At 43.4% G+C, this 22,058-nt stretch overlaps 1 protein-coding gene across 1 annotated transcript in view; it reads right to left on the bottom strand.

Annotated features, from left to right (window-relative positions):
- ADAMTSL2 (ADAMTS like 2) overlaps positions 1 to 22,058 on the bottom strand; it is a 105,767-nt gene that overhangs the window by 24,693 nt on the left and 59,016 nt on the right. The window contains exons 12-17 of the mRNA XM_068242081.1: positions 18,482 to 18,725; positions 14,565 to 14,656; positions 12,825 to 12,951; positions 10,850 to 11,063; positions 9,310 to 9,465; positions 7,146 to 7,290 (exon numbers count right to left, since the gene is read on the bottom strand). Of these exons, the coding sequence (XP_068098182.1) occupies positions 7,146 to 7,290; positions 9,310 to 9,465; positions 10,850 to 11,063; positions 12,825 to 12,951; positions 14,565 to 14,656; positions 18,482 to 18,725 (978 nt within the window). The remainder of the gene's footprint in view (positions 1 to 7,145; positions 7,291 to 9,309; positions 9,466 to 10,849; positions 11,064 to 12,824; positions 12,952 to 14,564; positions 14,657 to 18,481; positions 18,726 to 22,058) is intronic.

The raw sequence follows: 22,058 nt of genomic DNA, 5'->3' as shown, positions 1-22,058 counted from the left end.
GTGATAAAGTTCATTATTTTCTGTAATGTACTGATAAACATTAGACTTTCATATATTTTAGATTCAAATACACACAACTGAAGTAGTTCAAGCCTTTTATTGTTTTAATATTGATGATTTTGGCATACAGCTCATGAAAACCCAAATTTCCTATCTCAAAAAATTAGCATATTTCATCCGACCAATAAAAGAAAAGTGTTTTTAAAACAAAAAAAGTCAACCTTCAAATAATTATGTTCAGTTATGCACTCAATACTTGGTCGGGAATACTTTTGCAGAAATGACTGCTTCAATGCGGCGTGGCATGGAGGCAATCAGCCTGTGGCACTGCTCAGGTGTTATGGAGGCCCAGGATGCTTCAATAGCGGCCTTGAGCTCATGCAGAGTGTTGGGTCTTGCGTCTCTCAACTTTCTCTTCACAATATCCCACAGATTCTCTATGGGGTTCAGGTAAGGAGAGTTGGCAGGCCAATGGAGCACAGTAATACCATGGTCAGTAAACCATTTACCAGTGGTTTTGGCACTGTGAGCAGATGCCAGGTCGTGCTGAAAAATGAAATCTTCATCTCCATAAAGCTTTTCAGCAGATGGAAGCATGAAGTGCTCCAAAATCTCCTGATAGCTAGCTGCATTGACCCTACCCTTGATAAAACACCGTGGACCAACACCAGCAGCTGACATGGCACCCCAGACTATCACTGACTGTGGGTACTTGACACTGGACTTCAGGCATTTTGGCATTTCCCTCTCCCCAGTCTTCCTCCAGACTCTGGCACCTTGATTTCCGAATGACATGTAAAAGTTGCTTTTATCCGAAAAAAGTACTTTGGACCACTGAGCAACAGTCCAGTGCTGCTTCTCTGTAGCCCAGGTCAGGCACTTCTGCCGCTGTTTCTGGTTCAAAAGTGGGTTCATGCTTCCATCTGCTGAAAAGCTTTATGGAGATGAAGATTTCATTTTTCAGCACGACCTGGCACCTGCTCACAGTGCCAAAACCACTGGTAAATGGTTTACTGACCATAGTATTACTGTGCTCAATTGGCCTGCCAACTCTCTGAACCCCATAGAGAATCTGTGGGATATTGTGAAGAGAAAGTTGAGAGACGCAAGACCCAACACTCTGGATGAGCTTAAGGCCGCTATCGAAGCATCCTGGGCCTCCATAACACCTGAGCAGTGCCACAGGCTGATTGCCTCCATGCCACGCCGCATTGAAGCAGTCATTTCTGCAAAAGGATTCCTGACCAAGTATTGAGTGCATAACTGAACATAATTATTTGAAGGTTGACTTTTTTGTTTTAAAAACACTTTTCTTTTATTGGTCGGATGAAATATGCTAATTTTTTGAGATAGGAAATTTGGGTTTTCATGAGCTGTATGCCAAAATCATTGATATTAAAACAATAAAAGGCTTGAACTACTTCAGTTGTGTGTATTTGAATCTAAAATATATGAAAGTCTAATGTTTATCAGTACATTACAGAAAATAATGAACTTTATCACAATATGCTAATTTTTTGAGAATATCCTGTATATATATATATATATATATATATATATATATATATATTATATATTTATATATATATATATATATATATATATATATATATATATATATATACACACACACACACACACATATATATATATATATATATATATATATACAGTGATGTGAAAAACTATTTGCCCCCTTCCTGATTTCTTATTCTTTTACATGTTTGTCACACTTAAATGTTTCTGCTCATCAAAAACCGTTAACTATTAGTCAAAGATGCAGTTTTAAATGATGGTTTGTATTATTTAGTGAGAAAAAAAAACTCCAAACCTACATGGCCCTGTGTGAAAAAGAAATTGCCCCCTGAACCTAATAACTGGTTGGGCCACCCTTAGCAGCAATAACTGCAATCAAGCGTTTGCGATAACTTGCAACGAGTCTTTTACAGCGCTCTGGAGGAATTTTGGCCCACTCATCTTTGCAGAATTGTTGTAATTCAGATTTATTTGAGGGTTTTCTAGCATGAACCACCTTTGAAAGGTCATGCCACAACATCTCAATAGGATTCAGGTCAGGACTTTGACTAGGCCACTCCAAAGTCTTCATTTTGTTTTTCTTCAGCCATTCAGAGGTGGATTTGCTGGTGTGTTTTGGGTCATTGTCCTGCTGCAGCACCCAAGATCGCTTCAGCTTGAGTTGACGAACAGATGGCCGGACATTGTCCTTCAGGATTTTTTGGTAGACAGTAGAATTCATGGTTCCATCTATCACAGCAAGCCTTCCAGGTCCTGAAGCAGCAAAACAACCCCAGACCATCACACTACCACCACCATATTTTACTGTTGGTATGATGTTCTTTTGCTGAAATGTTGTGTTACTTCTATGCCAGATGTAACGGGACACGCACCTTCCAAAAAGTTTAACTTTTGTCTCGTCGGTCCACAAGGTATTTTCCCAAAAGTCTTGGCAATCATTGAGATGTTTTTGAGCAAAATTGAGACGAGCCTTAATGTTCTTTTTGCTTAAAAGTGGTTTGCGCCTTGGATACCTGCCATGCAGGCCATTTTTGCCCAGTCTCTTTCTTATGGTGGAGTCGTGAACACTGACAGAGACGGGACAAGGTCCTTCAGCACCCAAGGCTGAGACAGCAAAGTGCGCCCCTCCATCCCTCCCACCCCAGCCGTCACACACTGATAGCTTTTAGACTAATAGGTGCCCCAGGGCCCCCAACATCTTAATCTCTAGTTATCTGGCTTGCAGCCACTGTCATGTATCCCCTTTTCTTATTTCTTTCTGGTTCAAACACAATTAGGAATGACAGCTGAATGAATTGTGCACCCCCTCCTACACTGCGCCCTGAGGCTGGAGCCTCGCCAGCCTCTGCCTCGGCCCGGCCCTGAACACTGACCTTAATTGAGGCAAGTGAGGCCTGCAGTTCTTTAGATGTTGCCCTGGGGTCTTTTGTAGCCTCTCGGATGAGTTTTCTCTGCGCTCTTGGGGTAATTTTGGTCGGCCGGCCACTTCTGGGAAGGTTCATCACTGTTCCATGTTTTTGCCATTTGTGGATAATGGCTCTCACTGTGGTTGGCTGGAGTCCCAAAGCTTTACAAATGGCTTTATAACCTTTACCAGACTGATACAGTAGATCTCAATTACTTTTGTTCTCATTTGTTCCTGAATTTCTTTGGATCTTGGCATGATGTCTAGCTTTTGAGGTGCTTTTGGTCTACTTCTCTGTGTCAGATAGCTCCTATTTAAGTGATTTCTTGATTGAAACAGGTGTGGCAGTAATCAGGCCTGGGGGTGACTACAGAAATTGAACTCAGGTGTGATAAACCACAGTTAAGTTATTTTTTAACAAGGGGGGGCAATCACTTTTTCACACAGGGCCATGTAGATTTGGAGTTTTTTTTCTCACTTAACCAGTTCGGCCTATCTGGACGAGCTTCCTCGTCCAGATAGGCACTGCTGCTGCCGCCGGCTGGTGCGCGCGATCGGGCGCGCCCCCACGCGCGCTCCCGCTGCCCGCCGCTAGCCCCCCGATCAGTGAATGGGAATATAATTCCCATTCACCGATCTAACTTCCCCGCAGAAATACCGACGCTTTCTCTCCAGAGAGCGCGGTAATTCTGCCCCCAGGAAACTTCTCCCCAGCATTTTAGTTCCTGGATGCGAGATCGTTCGCATCCAGGACTTTTTTCACTGTGGCCATCTTGTGGCCAAATAGTAAACTGCACCCACATACATTTTTAATAAAAAAAAATATTATTTTACATTTGAAATTAGCAGTTTCCGTCCCACACCAAAAATTACCCACATACACTTTTTTTTTATTAAAAAATAAAAAAACAAAAAAAACAAAAACAACATAAATAGTTACCCAAGGGTCTGAACTTTTTAAATATGCACGGCAAGAGAATATATTATTATATTATTTAAAATTATAAGCTTATAAATGCAAATTGAAAAAATGCACCTTTATTTCTAAATGAAATATCGGCACCATAAATTGTGATAGGGACATCGTTTAAACAATGTAATAACCGGGACAGATGGGCAAATAAAATACATGAGCTTTAATTACGGTAGCGTATATTAATTTCAAACTATAATGGCCAAAAACTGAGAAATAATGAATTTTTTTCATTTCTTTCTTAATCTTCCTGTTAAAATAGATTTAGAAAAAAATAATTCTTAGCAAAATGTACTACTCAAAGAAAGCCTAATTAAAACAAGATATAGATCAATTCATTGTGATAAGTAGCAATAAAGTTATAGGCGACTGAATGGGAGGTGAACGTTGCATGAGATTTTCGGACTGCGGTGCTGAACCGGTTAATAATAAAAACCATCATTTAAAACTGTATTTTGTGTTCAATTATGTTATCTTTGACGAATAGTTAACGGTTTTTGATGAGCAGAAACATTTAAGTGTGACAAACATGCAAAAGAATAAGAAATCAGGAAGGGGGCAAACAGTTTTTCACATCACTGTATATATATATATATATATATATATATATATACAGGCCCGGATTTACCTCACAGGAGCCTATAGGCACAGATCTCCTGGCACCCTAGATGTCACCCTCCATGCGCCTACAAACATCCACCAAACTGGGTGGCTGGCCCAGCTGTCACTTCTCTCTTAGCTCCCAAGTCCATCATATGTAGCTACGGGTGCCCCTTAGTGTTATGTAGCCAGATAATCCACAGTATTAAGTAGCTAATGGTGCCTCCCACTGAAGTGGCAGATGTGGTCAGTGGAATGCCGAGATCTCTCTTTTACACTCTGCTAGGAACTCTGCATAGGTAAGGCAGAGAAGGGAGGCACTAGGGGAGGGGAGTGAGCCGCCTTTCCATCATTAGACGCCTGTATGCACGTGCCTACAGTGCCTTATGGTAAATCCGGCCTTGTATATATATATATATTTTTTTTTTTTTTGCTGTAAAGTTAATTTGTGTAATTTGTGTGTATTAGTAATTTCTTGATGGTGATTTTTCACATTTATTTCCAGTTATCACAGAGCAGGGGGCGTGTTCACCACAACTAGGCGATCATCTTATGGTTGATAGTCTCTATTTTCTCTATTTGATTTAAATTTTAGTTCAAGGGCTAGGTGTCATTTCCATTAACCTCCAATAGATGGCACTTTGGTCCTGCATTCACCGTTCCTCATACATACTGTATATCAGTGATAGCTAACCTTGGCACTCCAGCTGTGGCATTGCAATACTCTGACAGCTCTAAGCATAACTCGGGGAGTCAGAGGCATGATGGGATTTGTATTTTTGTCACAGCTGGAGTGCCAAGGTTAGCCATCACTGCTTTATATCCTACTTTTAATAACTTTTTTTTAAAATGCTGACATTTTTAAGTTGAATATACAATATCTGAAAATTAGTACTTCAAAATTGGAATTGTTTGTATAAACCCCCACAGGAACAATACATTATCTTTGTTTTATTAATTAAATATAAAAGTGATTTTTTTATTTCTTAAAGAGAACCCGAGGTGGGGTTCTGACAATGCAATCCGCATACAGAGGCTGGGTCTGCCTATACAGCCCAGCCTCTGTTGCTATCCAGATCCCCCCTAAGTTCTCCCTGCGCTCTGCAATCCCCCATAAATCACAGCCGCGCTGTGCGGGCTGTGTTTACATTTGGACTGTCAGTCTGCATGCTCCCCCGCCTCCTGCATAGCTCCGGTCCCCACCCGCGTCCCTTTCCTCCAATCAGCAGGAAGGGAAGGGACGTGGGCGGGGACCGGAGCTATGCAGGAGGCGGGGCGGGAGCACGCAGAATGACAATTCAAAGGTAAACACAGCCCGCTGCGACATGCTGTGTGTCGACAGCGCGGCTGTGCTTTATGGGGGATAGCAGAGCGCAGGGGGGGGGGGCTTAGGGGGGATCTGTATAGGAACAGAGGCTGGGCAGTATAGGCAGACCCAGCCTCTGTATGCGGATTGCACTGTCAGAACCCCACCTCGGGTTCTCTTTAAGACTATGTAATTCTCTTATTGATATTATTGAGCTTCCGAGGAAGAGGTGGTGATCCCCGTAAAAATATTATTGTTATATTATACACTGCCTACCATGGTCCCGCATGATCCCTACAGACCTCATCATTATGAGCTGGAGAGATGGAGATCAGGGCTGGAGACTGGGGATACAAGTGGCTGTGAAACTATCACAGTGAGATCCAGGGCTCCCTGTACAGGAAGTATGACTGTTATTACTTACTTACTTCTAATAATTCTCAAGTAAATAAGCAGATGAAGCACCAATCCAATGCTTAGACAATTTATTTTGCAACCAAGGCCAGATTTATACTTTTTGTTCTCAAGGCCAACTTTCTTGCAGCTCCCCTTCTATGTGCAACACTCCCTCTTCTTCCCTGTGCAGACCCATCTTCCATGTCTAGCATTCTTGTACAGCTGCTCCCTTTAAGTATATACAAATCCCATGGGCTGCAGGTCCCTATTTAGTCCCAACCTCTGTATTCCATTTGAAGCAATCCCTCTTCCATGTCCAGCCACCCTTCAGCCAGCTGCCACCCAAGGCCTGGGCCCTTGTGGCCTTTCCAGAAATCCAGCCCTGTTTGCAACCAACACTGACACAGGCAGTACAGCAAAGCTAATGGTGAGATACCAGCCTAACAGCCGTTTCATAGATAGTTCAGCTTCCTCAGAGGCCACTCGTATCAGGTATCATCATTTAAATAGATATATAGTTGTCCTGGAGGAAATTGCTTGTATTAAAAAATGTCAGATTACCTATTAAACATCTCAGATGTTCTGCTGTTAAAATAATAATGTTGGCAGCATTTAAGCAACAAGGATACAACAAAATATGAAAGGCAGGTATGGGAAGGTGACATGGCCTATTTGTAAAACATGTAAAAAACATTTTCTCATTCATTTTTCAGCATCTGATGGCCACTTATTTTACAGCTCTATATTTATAAACGGGTAATCACATTTATAACGATGGCAATCAGTGTGTTGATCACCATACCATAATGAACGTAAACTGGTGATCTCCAGGCAATTTCTGGCAAACAGATTTTTATAAACAGACCCATAATCTCTCTTATTTCATGCAATTTCCTCGTTTTTTACTTTGTTTTCAATGGAAGTCTTACCTGGTGCCTCGGTTGGGCATGGCTGCAGCTGGCACGTCTGGCTGTTTTCTGGCTTAGTAGATGGGTCACAGCCCTGGCTGATCTCCTCCCCCTGATAGCAGTTCACTTCTCTTAGCTGATGTCCGGAGCCACACGTCTTACTGCACTGTGTAGGGAAGACAAGCAAAGTGAGGACCACATGCTCCATGACAAACACACATCATCAGTATGAATACATCTGGCAGACTCTCGTACTGAACAAGATGGGCTCACTCTAGTGGATTTCTTGTTCTGTGTCCATAATTCAGTGGGAGAAGTTAGCCTCTTCCTGCTTGATTAGTTAGACTCCATGGAATGGCTAAATGCTGAGTTTGGAAGCCATTGGGGTTTAGTTAATGCTGGGGCAGGGGAACCACATAAACTAAGAAACATTGGAAACTGGCAAACCGAGATAATACAGGCGGTCCCGTACTTTCAAACAGCTTCCATTCTGGGAGATTGTTTGTAAGTTGAATATGTCTATAAGTTGAGTTGTGCTTTAAACATGGTGAAACATGGATAAAGATCTACTTTTGGAAAACTCTAAATTTGGACATATAGTATAAACTATGTTTTGGGGTTTTCAATGCTCTTTTAATATGTTTACACCACTTACAACAGTTTATAGAATACTGTAACATTTAACAACAAAAATATTTATTTAAAAAAACAGTCAGCCGGGAGCGTTCTGCGCTTGCACAGTAGTACTGCGCAGGCGTAGCGGTGGGGGTGCACGTGGCTACGCATGCACAGAGGTGCACGAATGATTACCGGGAAATTTACTAGAGAACGGAGAGGACGGCAAGGGACCCCATGCCCCTTAATGGGGCTGGAGGAAGCCCCAGGTAAGTATAAATACACCCACAACACCCATCTTCAGTTGTTAGGAGTGACATTGTTACCTCTGCAGCGGCGAGCGGGGAAGCCGCCGCTCCCGCGTCTGACGTCATCGCGGAGCGCGCCGCGTCCTCTCAGTCATTTCCTTCGGATGGTGCAGGTCTCTCCAGGGTGCATCAGAGCAGGGCAGCACACGCGCGCACCAGGAGACAGGACCTTTATGCATTAAGGAGGAGGGTCAGCTGACCTGCCGGTCAGCTGACAGTGATGGGCTGACTTTCTCTCCTGATTGGCTGAAGTGCGCTGGGCGGAACTGCGGGATTACCTGTCTGTATTTAAGACCTGAGCTGCCAGTAGCTCATTGTCTGCTGTTGCTGATACTTTGCGGTTAAGCTCTCAGACCTTAGTCAGATCCGTGTGTGTTTGATCCGGCAGGACCCCGGGGATTCACACTTAGCTTAGGAATAACATATCATTGTATATTGATTATTGTGTATGACTCTTTGCCTGAACCCTTGACTCTTCTCTCTGCCTCTCGATTCTGTACTCTGCCTATCTGAATGTTGCCGACCTCAGCCCGACCTCGACTCTGATATTGCCTCCTGATTCCGTATCTTCGCTCATCTGATCTGTTACCAACCTTGGCCTGTTTCTCACTACGTATTTGCCTGACGATATTGTACTGCTACCTGACCGATCTGTTACCAACATTGCTTGTACGACCACTCTATCTAGTGATAGTCCCTACAGCCAAGGGCTATCACATAGGAGTACTCCTATGTTACTGTGCACAAAAAACACGTGTGATCACACTCTGAATAAAATACTGACTACTGTGCTGTTAGAGCTATTACTGATCATTACATCAGTACACTTTAACCCTTTAGCTGGTAGCAAACTTAAACAATGTCATGTCATAATCTCTGCTATAAACCATTTGGAGTAATTGGGCTTGATTCACAATGCGGTGCAAACTGTTTAGCACAGGTGTGCTAAACAGTTAGCACGTGAAGTGCCGTTCGCTGCAAATTGCGCACGCAAAAGTCTGCGATCGCGCTAATCGCAGCAAATTGCGCGCGCATAAGTCCGCGAACGGCACTTCATGTGCTAACTGTTTAGCACACCCGTGCTAAACAGTTTGCACCGCTTTGTGAATCAAGCCCATTGTGTGTTACATGTACAGTATCTGCTTGAAATACGATTTGCCAATAATTTCTGCAACGTAAACAGTGGATCTTTACAGACAGAAATAGCAGAGTTTCACTTTAAGGGTATTTGTAAAATATGTTCACAGTTAGATAATACTGACTGGTCCCCAATCAGATGCTGTCCAGTGATGGTCGCAGGGAGGTCCCAGGCAGGGTTTCTGATCTGAAGGTCTCAGGCTCTCGTCACATGGACTGGACTCTGTTGAGCACTTGACTTCCCGCGTCACCACTCCCTCAGAGCCACAGGCAGCCGCACACTGAAAAAAGAAGAAACCCTGTTCACATTTCCATACTATTAAAGACGATTGACTCGTATCAAACTTCTGCAAAAAATTTGATTTCATTAACCTCCTGGGGACCGGCAGCCTAACTCCCCTTAAGGACCAGAGCATTTTACATGAAGGGAGGGGGGTGCATTTAGATAGCCAGGCAGCGGTATCCCCAGTATAAATATGTAGGCATGGGTGTCCCCAGTATAGATAGGTGTCTCCCATATAGCCAGCAGCCTTTACTCACCTCCCAAGCACCAGTGATGAGCAGCTCTAGCCCCCTCCGCTGTGCCCGACATCCCTACTTGCACTGCCACTGCCAAGTTCCGGGTCCAAGCTTGATGATGTCATCAAGCCGGGACCCAACATTAGAAGCAGAGCAAGCAGGTATGCCGGGCAGAGCAGAGGGGACCGACGATTGCCGGGGGAATGTCAGGAAGGTGAGTGCCAGTCCTCTTCTCCACCTCCTACAGCCCCTGCTTATGGTGATCACTATGATTGGCCGATGATCGTAGTGAGTAGTAGCCAATCACCATGACTCCTGATCAGTGAGGAGAGATGTTGGCTGTCATATGACAGCTTAATCTTCCCTCTTGGGTGCGTGTGATCGCGTTGGAAGCACTAAAAGCAGGTGGCGTAAATCCTACCCCGCATCAGACTTAGGCAGACACAAGTGCAGCATAGGATTTACTACGGGTGGTTTCCACGCATAGCAAGCTACCATAGCCCCTCTTTCTCATCCTATGACATAACGGGCGGTGGACAGGTGCTACAGAGAAAGCACAGGAGAAGGGTCTCAGCCATCAGAGAAGGGCTTGCCTTAGCTGCTTCCCCTGAACGACAACTATCACAAACAAATTTAAAATTTTAAACACATAATATGAAATGTAAGTTTGTTCCAGAATAAAATGCACTCACCTTGCATTGCAGTCCTTACACAATGCAGAATAAAATGCACTATACGTTTCTTTCCTCCTATGTCACTGTCACTTATAGTACATAGGGAAAATCTGCGGACAGGTTTTGGACTAGTTCATCTACCTCATGGGGATCAACCATCTGAAATATCCCTCTCTGATCGATTCTAATCAGAGACGGATCTATTACCTGCCCACACACTGCACACCGATTTCCAGTAGATTTCAGCACAAGGTACCGGCGCCCTGCTGGCAATGGAGAAAAGACGTTAGAGAAGGCGCATGGTGGATAGATGAGCTGTTTCCACACACTCCACAAGCCCGGGGGACACATTAAATGGGAGGTGATAGCTTCAACAAGATTCAATAAAATCACCTATCTCTACTAACCATGAATAAGAAACACAACACAACTAGGTTAAATAAAAAAGGTACAGTGGATCTCCTGCACATACCTCTGACCACTCTGACGTTTCCCACTGTGGTCCACATGGTTTGCTCTTGCAGACTTTCCTCTGTGGTGGTCTTTGAAGTTGGGCACCCTCACACTGTTCATCGTACACAGAGCTATCTAGCCCTGGAGCCAGCATCTTCCAGCAGCGGACTGAGCGCACCTGGATCCCTTGGCCACAGCTCCTGGAACACTCACTCCAACCACTAGACTCCCATCTCCAAACAGAACAGACAACAGAGAATAAAAACCTAAAGACTAAATCATGCAGCTACCAATCACTGAAAATGATTACTGATAACCGGAAACCAAGTAAGGAAGACTATGCTTCAGGTCAGCAGAATTTCTACCTTCAGAATTGTGAATAGGAATCCTCAGCAGTACAGGATCTTTACAATGGGACATTAAAGGATACCTTTTACAATGGGACATTAAAGGATACCTTAGCACTGTGAAAAATGTATCTTCTGTCCCCTTCCGTTATGTTTTAATGGTCTCCGAAAATATTTCCAGGTCAGGGGTCGGTGAGCAGTACGTATGCACTGCCCAGCGACACCTGTCTTTGATGGTGCACCTGCGAGCGCACTGCGATCACAACTTTGTAGTACACAGAGTGCTCCCAGATGTGCAATCAAGGACGTGCTTCACCGGACATCGCCTACGCACTGTTCTCCGACCCTGAAGTATTCTTTTGGGGGGGGGGGGGGGGAGGCAATTAAACCTGTTGCTCTTCTGGCATCAGTAGTATCTGAGTCACAACCCTGAAACAAAACAACTGGCTAATCCGGTAAGACTTCAGTCAGATCACCTGATCTGCATGCTTTTTTAAGGTCTGTGTTTAAAAGTACTGCACTGTATCTGATGAAGGGGACCCTCCGTGGCCCCGAAACAATTGTCATGTTGTACATACAATGATGGAATAAAACATCTTGGATTACTTTCAATGGTGTGTTGGCCAAACTTGGACTGTTGGTTAAAAGTATAAGGGACACAAGCACGGCCGGTTCTAGACTTTTTGTACCTGAGGCCCCGCCCCCTAATTTAGGATTACACAGCACCCGACACTTTACTCCGCTTCAATTAATGCTCTCACATGACATGCTGCAGCTCTACACAATAGCACACTGGCTGGCTGTGAATCTGTGAGTCTCGTTCTCTTCCTACTCTGACTACATGCTGTTAGTGTAAACACAGTACTCAGTACACCTCGAGTTTCCTTTAAAGCTGTGATGTAATAGAAGATATAATATAAACTGTTTTTCTTCATATAGGAGATTTCTTATATATATATATACCGTAACTGTAATCATGCACTCAGCTAACAAGGATCCATCGCTAACATAAAAATCACTCTTCTAAACCAACAAAAATGGTAGTCGAGTAAATCCTCAACCCTGGCTAGATTTTGAACAATCTATGACAGCACATCTCTATGGAGGTCTTCATTGCACCTAACCTTGACAGCTTTTGTAGGGCTGAAGGGAGCACTGACGGCTGCTGTTGCAAGTTTTCTGATAATCTGAAACAGCAATCTACATCCCAGTGATCTCTAGGGGCTGGAGGGGTTTGACTGCTATTCTGACTGCTGCAGATGCCACTTGTTACATTTTTTTCTTCAAAATCTTACAGAGTCATATAGTTGAAGTTCACCATTATCACAGAAGTATAAAAGAGTCCACAGTAACCTCCTTCTAAAAAGTTCAAATTTGCTAACTCTAATGCTGATCTCTTCCCTGCAATCATTTAAATCACTCCCCTGGAACAAGTATACAGATCAATGTTTAATAGCAAGATCAGAGGCATTAAAGCTTGGAAACTCAACTGAAATGTTTTAGAGTCAAGATGGCAGCCACCAGAGCTAACTTACTGCAAAACTGCTAACCTATTTATTTAAAAAAAATCTAAGCTGCATTTCTGTAGTACTGTTATACTTTAAGCATTTAATAGCACATTATAAAGTTTGTGTGTTTCTTTCTTACCTGGGCATGCACTCTCTCCCTGAGCAGAATTCATGGGTGGGCTCCGGCCTCATCATTGGATCACAGTATGACTCGTCCACTTCTCTCCCATCATAGCGGATGCACAAAGCATAGGCAGAGCTGATTCCTGCAGAGACATCATTGCATTGCTACATGAGTGGGAAAGGTGCAGGACTTTGTGTATGACTGTGTGCAACACGAAGCCTAGAGCTGTTCATAATGGGTTAAAAGTCAGAATATACTCTATGTAAAATCACGGCATATGAAGGCACACTTACTTGGAAAAGGAAGAACTTATAAGGGCATATAGTACTGTAATACATAAGTAAAGTCAAAACAAATAGCCAAGCATAAAACAAAGTAACTATAATCAAGGCTGAGGTACAGAAGGTACACCTGCTGCTGCATATTCCCTGCCAGTGGCGTAGCAATAGGGGTTGCAGAGGTAGCAACCGCACCGGGGCTCTTGAGCCATAGGGGCCCTCCTTCAAGCACAATATTAGATCTCTATTGGTCCTGTGCTGGTAATGCTTTAAATAGTAGTAATCATCAACAAACTGTTTCCCATCCCCTACTTGCACCTCTGACACTGTGGAAATCCTTGGCAGGTTTTGGTGCGCTGTATCAATTGTTATTTATAGAGTTCTTCGGGGGACCCCCATGTAAAACTTGCACCAGGGCCCATAGCTCCTTAGCTACACCACTGTTCCCTACCTCTCCTTGATGGCCTCATATGATGGCATTTCTGGGTGACAATGGAAAGTGTTGCCTTCAGAGTTCCCAGGGACCTATGCCTTCACATGCCGATACACTGTCATTTCACTACTAAGTGGGGCTCTGTAAAACCGAGACACATTCTGGGGACACTGCAAAGCAGAAGCACATGTATTTTGTACAATTTGCATGTATAACTTTGTTCTATGTTGTATAACCTTGTTATTGTCTGTCATCCTTGTATCATTCTATATATTTATTGTCCAGCACTGCGTAATATGTTGGCGCTTTATAAATACAATAAATAATAATGATAATAATAAAGAACACCTGAACTCTTGCACAACACGCAATGAAAAGTCTTTATACCACATATAATTGCTGAAGACATCTACTACACTGTGCTCTGTGTGCTTGTTTAGCTACATCAGAGTGTCCATTTAGCTCTCATCAGCAGCTGTGACTCAGTCATCTTGGCTCTGCCTCTACAGGAATGATTAATGCTATATACTTTCAGTGTTCCCTGGAATGTAAATCCAGCTAAAACTTCTTTTTTTTTAGAATTTCCCTAAATTGTAATGAAGATTTTACCCTAATCTTTTTGATCAGAGAAGTTCTGAGTATTGATCCACTTTAAGGGGCACTAGAGAGCTGGAAACACTGGGAATGTGTATGGAATACAGGTCCCCCATGTAACAGGTAGAGGCATGTGGAAGCCCTGACTGTTGTAACAAAGAATAAAGCTTATACGATGAAGTAAAACTGAGAGGTCTACAGTATATTCTTAGCACCATGCCTCTTCAAGCCATGGCACACCCAGCTTCTGCATCAGTAAAGAGGTCAGGGAGAGGGAGTACTCGCATGAGCAAGGTTAAACCTGCAATCAGATCTGATATTGGATTTTGATTTAAATGAGTGCACCTTGAGGTTCAGAAGAGTCCTGTGGCTGTGCAGGCATGGTAGTAATGCAGCTAAGAAAAGTGTTCTCAGAATGTCTGTTAGTATTACTTGGTAATTCTTACTTACCTGAGCTGCAGGTTGAGCTGCATGGTGAGTAGGCCGAGACCTTCCAGCGATACATATCTGCTCTGCTGATATCTTGGCCTGACATTAAATCACTGTGCATAAAAAGACAAAGGTAACCATGGACAGAAAGGTAAACATAGGTCAGAACAATGACAAAATGGCAGGTTTTGTGAGGTATTTAATGTATGCGGTGCTTCGTACAAATCAAAAGTGGTCCAAAGAAGGAGTACTGGTGAACCAGTAGCAAGGTCATGGTTCCCATGAATCAATGATGTGCATAGCGTGTGAATGAAAGCCCATGTGCACCAATCCGTCCATATGCAACCGTCGTTCATTGCATCCTCATGCAGCATCAGTACATCCATACATTGAGATTGCTCATAATGCAAGCCATGCGTGCAACTTCGGCAGCCGTGTGCATAGAGATGAGGTGGCGGATACTGATACGGGACAAGTGACAGCTGCTTCGCGTCCTCCTGGACGCTTGGTCACGCTGCGTTCCACTACCACTTTTTAAAATAACTTTTTTTAGCACTTGTCAATTGAAAATTTTCCAAAAGTAGATGAAAAAAACTTAATCAAAATTATTTTGAGCAGTTTCTTACCTGCTGGTGGTTTAAACGGCATTTTATTGACAAGTTATGGAAATATTACACAAGAGAAAGCTCAAAAGAAAAAGTGAATTGCATATGTGCCACAGTGCATTGCAGTTTGGTGCATATGGGGTCATGTAGCTTCAGAGTAATCAAAGTCCTTCTCATGCTGACCTCTGACGACCACCGAAAGTGCTTACAATGGGAACATGACCCTCAGAACTGGACAATGGAGCAATGGAAGAATGTGGCCTGGAAGGATGAATCTCTTTGTCTTTGGCCTCCAAATTCCCCAGAGCTCAATCTGATTGAGATGTGCTGGAAAACAAGTCCAATTCATGGAAGAGCCATTCCCAATTTGCAAAACTTAAAGGATATGTTGGATATGTCTTTTTGCCAGATACCACAGGACAGCTTTAGACACATTAATCCCACATTTGTGGCTGTCTCTTTGCAGACTGTAATCTTATCCAATAACTGCCTCCCTGCAGCCTAAACACTAGAGCCTATACAACCTGCTCTTACCTTCTTCAGACAACTGCTCAGAGTTGCAGTTTAGAATACTCTGTCTTTTAACCACCCTGGTGTTCTATTAAGATCGCCAGGGCGGCTGCGGGAGGGTTTTTTTTAAATAAAAAAAAAAACTATTACATGCAGCCAACTTAAGTTGGCTGCATGAAAGCCCACTAGAGGGCGCTCCTGAAGCGTAATTCCGATCGCCTCTGGCGATCAGAATTAACAAGGAAGGCTGCAATGAGCAGCCTTCCTTGTTTTGCTTGCCTCGTCGCCATGGCGACGAGCGGACTGACGTCAGCCGCCTCCGATCCAGCCCTTAGCGCTGGCCGGAACTATTTGTTCCAGCTGCACTGGGCTCCGACGGCTGGGGGGACCCTCTTTCGCCGCTGCACGCGGCGGATCGCCGCCCTATGGCGGCGATCAGGTAGCACACGCGGCTGGCAAAGTGCCGGCTGCGTGTGCTGCTTTTTATTTGAAGAAAATCGGCCCAGCAGGGCCTGAGTGGCAGCCTCCGGCGGTAATGGACGAGCTGAGCTCGTCCATACCGCCAGGATGGTTAAAGGATACCCAAAGTGACATGTGACATGATGAGATAGACGTGTATGTACAGTGCCTAGCACACAAATAACTATGCTGTGTTCCTTTTTTCTCTTTCTCTGTCTGAAAGAGTTAAATACCAGGTATGTAAGTGCCTGACTCAGTTCTGACTCAGACAGGAAGTGACTACAGTGTTACCCTCACTGATAAGAAATTCCCCTTTTTATCTCTTTCTTGCTCTCAGAAGCTATTTTCTGCTAGGAAAGTGTTTTATAGTTGAAATTTCTTATCAGTGAGGGTCACACTGTAGTCACTTCCTGTCTGAGTCAGGACTGAGTCAGGCATTTACATACCTGATATTTAACTCTTTCAGACAGAGAAAGAGAAAAAAGAACACAGCATAGTTATTTGTGTGCTAGGCACTGTGCATATACATGTCTATCTCATCATGCCACATGTCATTTTGGGTATCCTTTAAGCTTTAAAACAATTCAGAAATAATGACCCTTTGAACTTCCCTGCAGTAAAACTTTAGATAAAACTGTCTCTCACTGTTTCTCTGCTGTTTAAGTGGTTCAGAAAATAGGACTGTATCCAACCCATGCAGTCTGATCGCCCTGCCTGCTTGCTGATCTGTGCTGTGGGCTGGAGAGCCCACGCAGCACTGATCAGCGAAATATCCCCTGGTCCTTAAGTGGTTAAATGACTTAAAGCGGTTTAAAACCCTGACATAATATTCAATAAAAACAGGTTTTCCTACTTTTTATATGCCATACGGTTATCATATTTGCATTTGTGCATAAGTATTACTATTCATTTAGAAGTTATAGGTTCCCAAAAGTACAGTTTTTTGCTTTGTGAGCTGACTTTGCTTTTTATTAATAACTGACTTTATTCATTCATTCAGGCAGACATGCTTTGACTCTCTGTCTGTGTTGAGCAGATTCTCCACAGTCAGAGAATGTGTCACATTCCTCGTTTGATACATTTAAGTAAAAACAAGATAACATAATCTACAACTTTGATGCCTCCACATTTCACTGAACTGAACTTTCAAGCTCTGTGTGTAACCCTTCAAATGCTGGTCTAGTAAAATAAAATGCTGGTTGCATATAATATGCTGTAAATAATGTTTTAGAGCAAAGATGAAATGCTGGGTTATATTCCGCTTTAAAGTATACCTGAGACGAGTACACTAAAAGATTTTATACTCACCCGGGGCTTTCTCCAGCCCCATTAGCATCGATGCATCCCTCGCCCTCCTCCCGAGTGTCTCCATTCGCTCAGTAGGGCTAGTCGGCTCTTCTGCGCATGCGCGGCCCCTCCGCACAGTGGCGCAGCTGAGCCAGTTACCGGGACCAATACCGGGGGAATGGAGGCACTCAGGATGATGGCAAGGGAAGCATCAGTGCTCATGGGGCTGGAGGAAGCCCCATGTAATTATAAAATCTTTTAATTTGCCCATCTCAGGTTCCTTTAACTCATGGTTTATCTCTCGCTATCTAACTTAACTTATGAATTATCTCTCCTTAAAGGACATATCCGAGCACTATAAAAAGAAAAAAAATCCACTTACCTGGGGCTTCCTCCAACCCCTGCCAGCCGTCCTGTGCCCTCACCCCAGCTCCGCTCACCGATGGTGGCCCAGGGTCCCCTCCGGCGCAAGATCCCCACTGCTCCTGCGCAAGCGGTTCTGAGTCGCACTGACATCATCCGGGCTGTACTGTACAGTGAGCTGCATGCTGAAGCACAGAAGAAGCCAACCCGGTGAGGTGGGCATCTGCACCGGAGGAGACCGGGAGCCACCGGAGCTGCGGCGAGGGCACAGTACAGATGCAGGGGGCTGGAAGAAGCCCCGTAAGTCGATTTTTTATTTTTACAGTGCTCGGACCTTCCCTGTAACTGATTTAACTTGGATTTGTTGTTGCTGAAGAAGCCTCATTAGAACATACAAGAGTAACATGTGGACACTCTGCTTGGTTATATGAAGGATTGTGGCTGGAATTGCTGTTTTACCATTCCTGCAGTTGTTGTATCAAGCAGTCAGAGTAGTAGAAATACATAATTTTATAACCAGAAAGGGGTTTGTGTTTTACACTGCACTCTGAAAATACATTCTGGAAACAAGCAGTGCGTAATGGCATTCTTCACATTAACATGATACTGGATTGAAGTCATAATAATTTAGACATGTCACACAAACAACACGAACAGGAAAACAAAGAAAATCCAGCCCACTTGCATCCAAGTACACGGTGCACAGCTGCGTACCTGCTGAAGCCGGGTGCTTGTAGCGGCTGTGTCCCAGGAATGCTTCCAAGATGTTCATAAACAGCTGGCAGCATTAGACTGTCTCTGAACTGCTCCGATTCCTGTATAGACTCTGCCAGGGTCGGACCCCCTGGACTGCCTCCGAAGAGAGATTGGCAAAGAGCAGAGTGACTCTGTTGATCACACAGTCTCCATAATTCACTCTGCAGTAATCCCTGTGGAGTGTCTGTGCTGGGCTGGAGGCCTGGAACAGGGAGAGAGAGTGGTTCTGACATTTACACAACACTTAACACGCTAGATCAAACACATCTGGAGTGGAGTGAATCACTGCCCTGAACACTTCTAAGAACTTGTCAGAAAAGGTTTTCTTTTAATAAAATATATGTATACCTGAACATGTGTTATGATTCTTGCAAGGTCTGTCTGAATGCTCAGATAGTGATAACTGAACCAAATCTAACCTGTATGGGTTGGATTCATTTGCTACTGAATGGATAGCCACAGTGTTGTTATCATGTTTTTGCAAATAAATATTGGGGTCCCTCTGATGTTTTGCCATTAGCACACGCCTCTAAACCTGCTAAGCATTCTCATGAGCTTGTTGTGCATGTGTCATGGGAAATGCATCCAGGGGCCCATACAACATTCACAACCCTTTCCCCTTCTACCCGTAACAACCCTTTTGGCCTCAGGGCTGGATTTCTGGAAAGGCCCGGGCCACGGGCGGCTGCTACCCAAATAAGTGTTACTGCATATATAAGAGGAAGTTGCAAATTGAAAAGAGCAACAAATGGAAGAGAGAAGCTGCTGCACAAGGAATAAGAATACAAAAGAGAGGCTGCAGTGTAGGATGACACGTGTGGAAGAGGGGGCTATTCTGCAGTATATGGACATATATTAGGAGGTAGGTAGTTCTTGACCTTCCTTTTAAATTCATTTTTAAACTTATTTTATTCCTACCTGCCAATGTATTTTGACAATTTGAAAAAAATGCATTTCTTCTTGAATCAGTTGCTTTCATTTATAACTCAACTGATGACTGATGCACAAGGTAAATTTCATGTTTCCTTATGGACTCTTTCATATGCTGAAAAATTGGGGCGCTTTAACTCATCATTTGTTCCAGTCATGCATTGTCAAAAAGATTTCAGTTATAACAAATATAATGTGCACTGGGAACATAGGGAAACATGGACATTACCTTCACCTGGACAGCAACTGATGTAATGGCCTAGGGCTCAGTTCAGATTCCATGCATTTTAACTGAAAGTTGTTTCCCAATGCACTGCTATGGAATAAATGATTAGTTAAAGGATTACTATGGCAAAAAGTAGGCAGTTCAAATCTGACAGAACTGACAGGTTTTGGGCCAGTCTATCTCCTTGTGGGGGATTCTCAGGGTTTTCTTTGTTTTCAACATTTCCTATTCAGTCTTCCCTCGCTACTCTGCTGTCCGCCGTTGCTGAGCGTGGCCCCCTCCACATTGGTGCCGCGCAGCTCCTCTTCTTGAAGCGTGAGCCGCGCAGAAGCTACGCAAGGACACCCGAGCATGCACAGTACCATGGAGCCCGTGGCTCTGGCTTACTGCGCATGCGCGGCTATTGCACCAGCCACGTTACAGAAAGAGGAGCTGCGTGGCACCAATGTGATTAGCGACGTTCCCTCAGCAACGGAGTAGTGAGGGAAGCCTCAATAGGATCCTGAGGCTTCTCTCTCTTTAGGTAAGTATATAATATTGTACCCGAGTTTTGACTCGGGTACACTTTAAAGTAAAAAAAATCATGTAAAACGACATCCACGGTGATTTTTTTTTTTCTAAAGTAATTTTTTTAGAATACTATACTACCAAATCTATGTATTTTTACTAAAATTTCATGGATTTTTGGGGCCTTTATTCTGGATCCTTAATACATTCACACCTTTCAGAAAGTCATAAAATAAAACTGCTATTTCCTATGTCTGACCCGTAAAGCCATACCAATCCATGCCTTGCACTCATGAAGGCCAATGTAAGCCTGAAATAACTATCTACACGTTGGATTGGTTCGGCTGTGTAAAAGTAATGTGCTGTGCACAACTATGCGCAAAATAGTTCAACGGCGACCAGTATTCTGCGAACATCGGCTGTTCACATTTGCGGCGAACAGCGAACATTTGGCGTGGTTGGTTCGCCCCTAAACATAATCATTGAGCTAAACTTTGACCCCTTGCCTCACAGTCAGCAGACACATGGCAGCCAATCAGCTAGCACCCCTTCCTGGACCCACCACCCTCCTATCAAAAAGCAGTATCGGTGGCCATATTGGATTATGCTGGCTGCTGACTGTTAGTGAGAACAGGGTCAGACTTGCTGCAGATCGGTAGGGAAAGCATTAGCTAGGCCTGTGTTCTTGTTTCTCACTTGCTGTGAAAGCATCCCCAACAGGCCTTTTGAGGGCTAGCACATTGGTCCCCTGTGTTTTTTTGGGGTGTGACACTATGATTTGCATATTTATCTATTTATCATCTAGAATTATAGTGTGTCCTTTTACTGAAGCATAATGGGATGTTATACCTATATTTGTGTAAGGTACAGTAAGTACGATGGACAGTTTAAAGGCATTTAAAAACATCACATCAGCAAATTATGCTCATTTCCCAGAAAGTAAGTTGTGCTTTAAACCAGATTACAGTACTAATTTAAATATTTTCATGATCGTACATAAAATGGCTTTTCTGTGGGACTGAATACATTGTAAAACATTTTAGTGGCTGCATGACTCTAAACACTGTAAGCTTTCAGAAGGTCTAGTCAGCAATTGATCAAAAATATTAAGAAGTGTTTTTTGGCAGTTTGCAATTTTTAAGTAAACTTCGCTCTTGCTTGGCTGTCATCACCACTAGGACTGACGGGATGGAGAAACCTGCTTGGTGAAATGGGACCAGAATTCCCAAACAAGACACAGATTATGTTCATATGATATCTTTAGAAGTCCAGCTGTCTATGCTCGTGCATACTGCTAATGTGTAACGTGAGCACTTTCTGCTATTACTAGAAAGCAGCAGATGGCAGTTCCTGGACCTCTATGACATATTGAGATCCACAACTGTATTCCTTTCAAAGTTTCATTATCACCACTGTCAACTCCACACTTCAAGGCCGATTAGAAATTCCTCTGCTATTTTAACAGAAATGACGGTATTCAAGAGAAACTCCGACCAAGAATTGAACTTTATCCCAATCAGTAGCTGATACCCCCTTTTACATGAGAAATCTATTCCTTTTCACAAACAGACCATCAGGGGGCGCTGTATGGCTTATATTGTGGGGAAACCCCTCCCACAAAGAAATTCTGAGTACCTACTCTTTGCAGTTACCTGTCTGTGAACCCTGTTGCGTTGTGGGAAATAGCTGTTTACAGCTGTTTACTACTGCCAAAACAGCAAGCAGCAGCTACATCACTTGCCAGCAGTAAAAATGTCACAATTTGATAAATGTCACAATGTTAATCATAGATTTAAAATATTTTACAGTGGGCAGACACTAAATCATTTATACATAATTATTGTAAAAACGAAGCACTTTTTTTATTACCTT

Source organism: Hyperolius riggenbachi, chromosome 6 (genome assembly GCF_040937935.1).
Source record: "Hyperolius riggenbachi isolate aHypRig1 chromosome 6, aHypRig1.pri, whole genome shotgun sequence".
Classification (NCBI taxonomy): Eukaryota; Metazoa; Chordata; class Amphibia; order Anura; family Hyperoliidae; genus Hyperolius; species Hyperolius riggenbachi.
Note: the sequence above shows the minus strand (reverse complement) of the source record. Positions and strands in the feature narration are given on the sequence as shown.